General features: G+C 49.3%; 1 protein-coding gene across 1 annotated transcript in view; it reads right to left on the reverse strand.

Annotated features, from left to right (window-relative positions):
- DTNB (dystrobrevin, beta) overlaps positions 1-8,561 on the reverse strand; it is a gene marked incomplete at its 3' end in the record, with an annotated part of 32,140 nt that overhangs the window by 3,413 nt on the left and 20,166 nt on the right. The window contains exon 6 of the mRNA XM_010133661.1: positions 5,753-5,858. Coding sequence (XP_010131963.1) covers positions 5,753-5,858 — 106 coding nt within the window. The remainder of the gene's footprint in view (positions 1-5,752; positions 5,859-8,561) is intronic.

Here is an 8,561-nt window from a genome sequence, read left to right on the forward strand (position 1 = left end):
GGTCTCAATTAGCAGTCGTGAATACACCCAAACACCCTGGTCCTGCATTCGGCTGCCAAACATCTAAACTAATCTAAAGCTAATCCCTGGGACTAATCCCAGAGTGCTGCACTCAGTGTGGTGCCACGCTGGTCTGTGGACCACGTGCATGTGATGGATGACATCCACAGCATCAGCAGGTTATGACGAGCAGAAGCATCTGGCACATGCTGTACAGCAGCCTATGCAGAAGAGCCTTTTAAAATTATCTGCATTCCATGGGAAAGCTTCGGGACCAGCCAGAGTAAGACTGAACTGCATGACAGAATTTGTATCCACAAAAGAGATGATGGGCTTAAAAACTCCTCCAGTGGGACACACTCTATAGTGCCGAGGCTGATGATGGCTCCACCTGGGGCACACAAAACCACAAGCATATCACAAGACCCAGCCTGAGTTGTGCACAGACTGTGCAAAGCCGAGTGGCAGCTTAACATCTTTCTGAAACGTGCCTGCAGGTGTTTGTCACCACAAACACGTACAGGTGACGCTGTGCCTCTCCGTCTCCCTAACCACCACACTGTCTGCGGCAGCTTGGAGCTTCCCCTCCTTTCCTCAAAGAAATCGTCTAGAGAACCTCAAGAGCTGACAACTGGTCTTTGAGGGCGAGAGTTCACCATCAGACTCTGCCTTGATAACTTACAGGGCAGTGCAGGAGGTGGCCCATTGCTGGTACAGTTTTATCATTAAGCTTTTTGTTTCCCTACCCACAACCCAGGACAACACAGACCTCCCTGACAATGTTCAGATTCCCTGAAACTGGAAAAGTTCTGGCTCCTGAGCAGTCATACAAACATTCTCTCAAAATCACAGTAAGGACAACGGCAGAGTAGTTTCCTGATGGATGTCGGTGATACGCTCCGAGCAGCAAAGGCCAGACTTTCTGGCTCGAGTTCTGTCCCTGGAACTCCTTTGCCCCCCGCAGCGTAACGCTGAAGTAACTTCTGAGTTTGTCTGTAAATGCCTATTAACTTTCTTAATGGGAACTGGAACTCACAGAAGCCCGGGGAAGCATGGAAAGAACCAGAGGTGTGAAAAAAAGGCACATCTGCTTCTGGAAAGGCAGAGAAATGGCAACACAACTCCCTCGGATGCTGCTCACTCGGAAAATACTGCTCGGCCGCTGGCCTGCCTGTCTGGAAGCGAGGAGGAGAAGAAGGGGGAAGGGCATCAAGCAGTGACTGAGCGTGACCACAGCCAACCTCTGCTCTCCCCCGTGGGGGAATAATGTTGTTAGAGGGAAGTTTAACGAATGGTAAGTTCCAAAGCTAGATATTATTTTCTGTAGTTTCCCTTCGTTATACACGGGAGAGGAAAAACCCCAGAGCCTGATGAACTCTTCCCCGTGCATTCACAAACAATCCCGTTTCTGCAACACCCAGCTCAGCAGATTCCCGTGGGTGCACCACAGTTCATGGTCACAATGCTGCGTATCCGCATGCCAACGGAGATGAGGGCTCTCCAGAACAGCTGCTGGCTCATTTGTTTAGGTCAATATGGGCCATCTGTGGAGTTTAGGAGATGCCTTGGGAAAGAAGATGTTATTCTGTACCTGTAAATATTCATTTTCTGTCAGAGCTTAATTGCTTTTGACTCAGAGTTGAAAAGACAAGATTTTTTTTTAAAGGTGTCATCCAAGGTGTTGGTTACTCTGAAGTAACTCAGCAGTGATTGATTGTCAGAGTAATGAATGAGAGTATTGACTAGCTGTGAAGACCACAAACATCTGGGTGCAGAGAAAGGTGAGGGGAAGAAAAGCACCCCACTGTGACATGGTGCAATCCAGAGAAAACCAACCGGCAGCAACCAACTCCAGGCCAAGGCTGGTACTACAAGGAAAAGGGTCTGAGATAGTAGTAGCAAAGACACACACTTAAAGGATGGGTCTTTATGGACTGAGCCTGTTTTTACCAGATAAGCATTGTTAACAGGCTCATGGTGGAAGAGGAGAATTCAGGAAATGGTTCAATGGGTTTTTCATTGCCATCACATCCAGACTCATAACGCCCCTGAGCAGCTGAGGGACCTCTGGAGATGTGCTCAAAGCAGAGTCAGCAGAGTAGGCTGCTCAGGGCATGGGCCAGTCGGGTGCTGGATACCTCCAAGGATGGAGGCTCTGCCACCTGAGCAACCTGATGCAGCGTTTGACCACCTTCACAACAGAAAAAAAATTCTTACATTTAAACAGAATTTCCTGTATTTTGTGCCCACTGCCTCATGTCAAAGAGCACAGTTATGTCTCCTTTACTGCTTTCCACCAGCTGTTTACACACGTCGCTAAAGTTCCTCGAGACTTCTCCTCTCAAGGCCGACTAGACCCACCTCTCAGACTGTCCTCATATGCTGGAGTCCCTTACTCATCTTTGTGGCCCTTTGCCAAACTCACTCCAGTAAGTCCTTGTCTCCCTGGTACTGGAGAGCCCAGTGATGGCCACGGAATCCCAGATTTGGTCACAGCGGTGCAGAAGAGAGGGCAATGAACATCTAACCTTTTCTTAATTCAGCCCAGGACACCGATGGTGTTTTTTGCTTCAAGATGGCACTGCTGGCTCACGTTGGTGTCCCTCAGGACCCCCAGCTCCTTCTCTTCCAAAATGTTTTCCAGCCAGCCAGCCCCCAGTGGGCACTGGTACATGGGGTTACTCCTTCCCAGCGCTGGACTTTGTGCTTCCCAGTGCTGACCTTTGTGAGGTTCATGAGGAAAGAGGCAAAACTGGTTTTAAGATCTCACATTCTCATGAACCTGCATTGGGAGAACCATGGTATATGTGTCATGATACCTGTCCACAGTCTTAAAAATCCATGCTGAAGAAACAGCTCAACACCTCTGGTAAAGCATCTGCAGTGAAAACACATCTACTAAACCAAATCCGTGTAACGCTGGAGAGTGAAGCTTACCCTGGGCACGGAGGTTAGTTATCACAAGCTGAACTTTTGTCCAAGTTTTGCCTCTGAACCTGAGAGATCCGCCTTTATAATTCCCACTGGTAAAGTGAAAGGTTTCACAGCTCTCACAAGTTCTGGTACCAGATCACAACACAGAGGTCTGTCAGCTGGATAGATCTTCAGCAGCAGCCCCAGCAAAGCAAGCTCCAGCATCTGGGTGGATGTTCCTCGCTCTCCTGATTTCAAGTGACACTAAATGGGAGAACCTGTCACTAACAAGCTGAAATGCAGGTGCCAGCTGTAGCTTGGAAGTAAAAAAACTGAGTGTACCAAATTCATCAAGGGCCCCAATCAATGTCTGAAACTTAAGCCCTGTGAATACCCGTGGAACACTCGATGAAACAAGCCCAGCGTTTTGTCTGGGAACCTAATGGCTCAGATTTCAGCTCCAAGGGAGAAGACAATTCCCACCCTCTCCAGTGCCAAAGTTCCCCCGTGACAGTCCTGGAGGAGAGCAGCCCTACACAGAGCCCGAGCGGCTGGGCAGGATCAGAACCACAGGCAATGTTTTACAGAAGTAGGTGCTCAGGGCAGCAGCCAATATCAAGTAATGGATAAAGACTGGGGAATCTCGGTGGCCAACTCTTTCCTCCAAGTCAGGATTGGTTCTGGCTGGCTCGTCAGGTTGGCAAAAACCTGAGTGAAGGCATTAGCACAACACACTACCATACCCAAATGAAAGATGACCCTGGTTTACATCAGCACCGATTTCTGTTTCTTTCATGGTTTTGCCTGTGCTCTGGAAAAGTTGTCAGCTGAGAGGAGAAAGACACTCCTGTGACCTCCTGCAAACATTCACTGCTGCAAAATTAATCTTATATCTATACATATACAGCTATTAAAACATACACAACTCTCAAAGTAACTTCACATTCCCATAGTCCAGGAGCCACTGCAGCAGCCATTGTCAGCACAGGCTGATCCATCTGCTTTTTCAACTCTGAAAAGGACCATTTAATGCGAGATACTCAAGCCAGATCCACAGCAACCTGATGGTTGTAGAAACTCAGAGGGTGAGAACACTGGTACGAGTTATGGATGGTAACACAATTCAGCGCTTGGCTTGGGAGGCAGCTGTAGAACAGGCTGCTAAGAATTAGAAACATCACTTTAATGCCACAAACATTCAAAGGTATCCTGTCAAGTTCTCTGAATGCTAAACCTGTGTGTACCACAGGATGAAACCTGGGGACTGGCTGGCAGAAGAGATGCCTGGGGAGAGTCTCTTGCTGCTTGCAAGAGCCTGTCAGCAAAGGGGCTCTTACAGAACTGCTCCCAGGGCTGACAGCTGGGTCGGGATGTGTTCCAGAGCAGCCGTGTTGCAGGACGAGGGCCGCAGGGGCTGTCGGGAAAGGCAGGAAGGCACACACTCAGTGGGAAGGATGGCAGTGCTCTGCATACCTAGTCATTCCCTCCAGGTACTCTTGAGCAGGAGGTCGATCAGACTATGGATTATCTCCAGGTCTTTCCACACACTCTGTTTGAACATCCGCCCTCGCCTAAGCTCTGTGCAATTCTATCCTGGCCTGTAACTCACAGAAACAATTTCACTGCTGGTTTCTTACTGTACTTGTTCTGCCCCGGGTGCTCTTCCTCCAGGATGAGTTTGAGGGTAAGAGGATAAAGAGGAGAGCAGGAAGTGACTGCTGCTCTGCTCTGAGTGCAGCCTGTCACGTAAGGATGGGAAAGACCCTGCAGCACTGTAGGCTACCTAATACTTCAACTAGAACAACCTTTTGGATAAGTTCTCCCCTAAGACTTGTCTCCATGAAACTGCTCCTCTCCAAATCCTTTTAAAAATCTCTTTTAACAAGATCCACAGTTATCAGGAGCCATCTGTAAACACACAGAGCAATGGGGACGTTCACCTTCTCCTCTGCTGCAGGAAAGCCGAGGCCCACTGCGACCACAGCTCCACTCCTGTTCACTGCTGAACGAACACAGACAAAACTCACCCCCAGATCCGCTAGGCAAGGGGACCATGAGAGGACAACACCACAAACACCAAATCCCAGCCTATCAAATCACAGACTCACATACCAAACACCACTCACTCACACTGCGTACAGCTATACAAGAAACTAGAAACCACCTTTGGGCCATTAAACCCAACACACAGCTTCGACACACTTGCACAACCTTCTGAAGAAAACCTTTTTGCTTCCCTGAACCCCACAGAGCCCTCCCAGCCAGATGCCCCTCTCATCATTCCTCACTGCCAATCGTCAATTCTCCATCCCTTATTGCTCCTTAAATACTCTCCACAGGCAGCCAACCCAGGAAGTTTTAGCAAAGGGAGGATCTGGGAGTCAGAGGAGCTCAGCATTTGCCTCCCATCATGAGCACTGGAGTGACTCATGTGCTCCAACGCTGCTTGAGGCAGGTGTGTGAACGGGCACCAAAGCCTTTGGAGCTGGCGCTTGAAAGCGTGTGTTAAAGCACAGTTCAAGTGAAGCTTCCCAGAAGTTTCAGAATAAACATTTTTTTTCTCCATCTTCCACTACTAGCGATGCCAAAACTCTAAAGCTGATCTTGTTTTGCATGTTGCTGATGGTCTCATCCAGAATCCTTCTTCATCCTGGAGGCGTGGAACACTCTTCACTCCAACAAAAGCCTGGATTTAAATGCTCTGGGACCAAGGGTGTTAGAGGGGGACCAACAAAGGCGTTGAGTGCCTCGTGACGTGAGAAACAACAGCGTATTCACATGTGTTGGACCAAACCCCTGCTCCAACTAGATGCTTCAAACAAGAAAATAGTCCATTTACCATTTTCAACATGGGCAAGTCTGTGCATGAGAGGCAGCCACACAAGGCACTGAGGAGGTGGGTCGGCCATCAATGTGTCTAAAAACATGTTTAGCGTGATCTTCTTCTGCAAAGAGAAGAGAAAGAGAATTTAATTACAAGAAATTTTATATACCAAAACCTACTCAAAATCCCTCTGTGCCTCAACTTGAGTCTAGCAGGAGCATTTCATTGGCTGTAAAGAGATAAAAACCATATCTCCTTGGCTCCAGGAGATTTGATCTGTGTTATCAGACACTCACAGCCCACAGAAGGTGTTTGTGTGTGGTTACATCGTCTCTGCACTAACAAAGGATGAACAGAACACTCCAGGAATGGGAGGACTATCTAGGCAGGATTGGGTCCTGAGCAGCAGTTAAGGATCCTCATCTTGAATCAAAGGTGAACAGAGGTTATTAATATAATTCTCATTAACAATGCAGAAAACACTATTTCAGCCATACAGACAGCCCCAAAGAGCAGACACACATGAAGAGTAATTACGTCTAATACTGAAACAGGATCCAGACAGTGAATGATTTTATACTTAAAGGCAAAACAAGAAAAAGCAAGGCCAGGAGAGAACCAGGCCGCAGCTGTGAACAACTGCCCATACACATGAAACTGAGGTGAAACCATCAGGAGAGGGAAGTTTTGTAGGTTTGCTTTGTTTGTTTGTTTTTTAATTAAAGAGAATGCTTATATTTAAAGCCTCAACATTTTGACCATCAGCAGCACATACATCTAACACCTCTGCAGCAACCTACCCTGCAGAGATACAGAATTATTACTGATCCCAGCTACCATCAAGAAAAATTCTAAGAAACATTTAATCTTACTTCTTCCAACTCTTCTCAAGTGTCCTTGTTCCAGTCTCTCCACTTAGCAAACGAAAAGCCCTTCCCGAGAACCTAACTGCTCCCACAAAAGAGCCCAAGAACATCCTTTGCCAGATATCAGGGATTGGAGAGATATGAGTTTGATGGATGGACAGTTAGATGGATAGGAATTACCTGGACGGCTGCGGCCAAAGAGTTGCAGTCAATGGCTCAATGTCCAAGTGGAAACTAGTAATGAGTGGTGGCCCTCAAGAGTCTGTACTGGGACTGGGGCTGTTTGATATCTTCATCAGTGACATGGACAGCAGGATCAAGTGCACCCTCAGCAAGTTTGCAGATGGCACCAAGCTGAATGGTGTAGGAACATGCCTGAAGGACAGAACGCATCCAAAGGGACCTGGGTAAGTTGAAGAAGTGGGTCTGTGTAAATCTCAAGAGGTTCAACAAGGACAAGGCAACCTCCAGTACCAGCACAGGCTGGGGAAGAAGGGATGGAGAGCAGCCCCTAGAAGGACTTAGGGGTGCTGGTGGGTGAAAAGCAGGACATGAGCCGGCAATGTGCACTCGCAGCCCAGAAGCCACCCATGTGCTGGGTTCATCCCCAGCAGCGTGGGCAGCAGGGGGAGGGAGGGGATCCTGCCCCTCTGCTGCGCTCTGCTCTGGGGAGACCCCCCTGCAGTGCTGGGTCCAGCTCTGGGCTCCTCAGCACAGCACAGACATGGACCTGCTGGAGTGGGGCCAGAGGAGGCCACAGGAATGACCCGAGGGTGGAACCCCTCTGCTGGGAGCACAGGGGAGAGAGCTGGGGGTGTTCAGCCTGGAGCAGAGAAGGCTGCAGGGAGACCTTAGTGCAGCCTTTGAGTGCTTGAAGGGGCCTCTGAGAAAGCTGGGGAGGGGCTTTTGAGCAGGGGCTGTTGGGACAGGACAAGGGTGATGGGTCAAGGGGTGATGGGTGACGCTGGAAGAAGGAGATTGAGATGAGAGAGAAGGGAGAAATTGTTTCTGCTGAGGGTGGGGAGAGCCTGGCCCAGGTTGCCCCGAGAGGTGGGAGAAGCCCCATCCCTGGCAGCACTGGAGGTCAGGTTGTCCCTTGGGGCTCTGCTCAACCTGCTCTAGTTGCAGATGTCCCTGCTCCCTGCAGGGGGTTGGACTGGGTGAGCTTTAAAGTCCCTTCCCACCCAAACCAGTCTGTGATTCGATGACTCTATGGTTGGACAGTGATGTGTGACATGCACAGTAGCAGAAGAACCTAAGTCTTGCAGGAGAGCTGCTTTCTACTACAGACAAGGATGTTTCTCAAAGTAAAAAAAAGAGAACGAACTGGTTCCCTCTAAGCAGCAAGTTGTCAAAGCCAGTGCAGGGAGTGATGCAACTTCCCTGTCCTTCACAAGAGGGCAGCAGGGACCCAGGCGCTGGGTGTTTGATACATAAAGGATATTTGGAAACCAAAAAGAAAAGAAAAGAAAAAAAATCCGGCAGCATTGTAACTGCTCCACCGTGTCTGCCCAGCCACAGGCAAACAGCAGCCTCCTCCTCCTCCTGGGAACGGTGAGTGTGTCAGAGAAGGAGCCTAGATAAAGCCCTTTCTCATAGCTGGTCTGACACTTACTGCTGCATTCAGAAGCCACCGAGGAGAACCACAGACACATCACCCGGTCACCATTTGTGATGCAACGACAATCATCTGCCAGCAGGTTGCATGCTCCAAGAAAATAAACTGAGTATTAGTCAATGGGGACACACAATGAGTCACAAGGGTCAGACGGTCCAGAACAAGCCCCTCTGCCTGGCTGCTCTCCGTAATGCCCCGCTGACCTCCCCCCCACTGCAGTGGCTGGTTTTACCGAGGGCTGTCAGCAAGGCTCTTGTCCTAACCGCTCTGCAGCCTCTGATCCCACAGGTGGGTGCAGAGGCAGGGCAGACCATCGCTGTCAGACCCTTAGAAGGACACC

Source organism: Buceros rhinoceros, unplaced genomic scaffold (assembly GCF_000710305.1).
Source record: "Buceros rhinoceros silvestris isolate BGI_N320 unplaced genomic scaffold, ASM71030v1 scaffold5833, whole genome shotgun sequence".
Lineage (NCBI taxonomy): Eukaryota > Metazoa > Chordata > Aves > Bucerotiformes > Bucerotidae > Buceros > Buceros rhinoceros.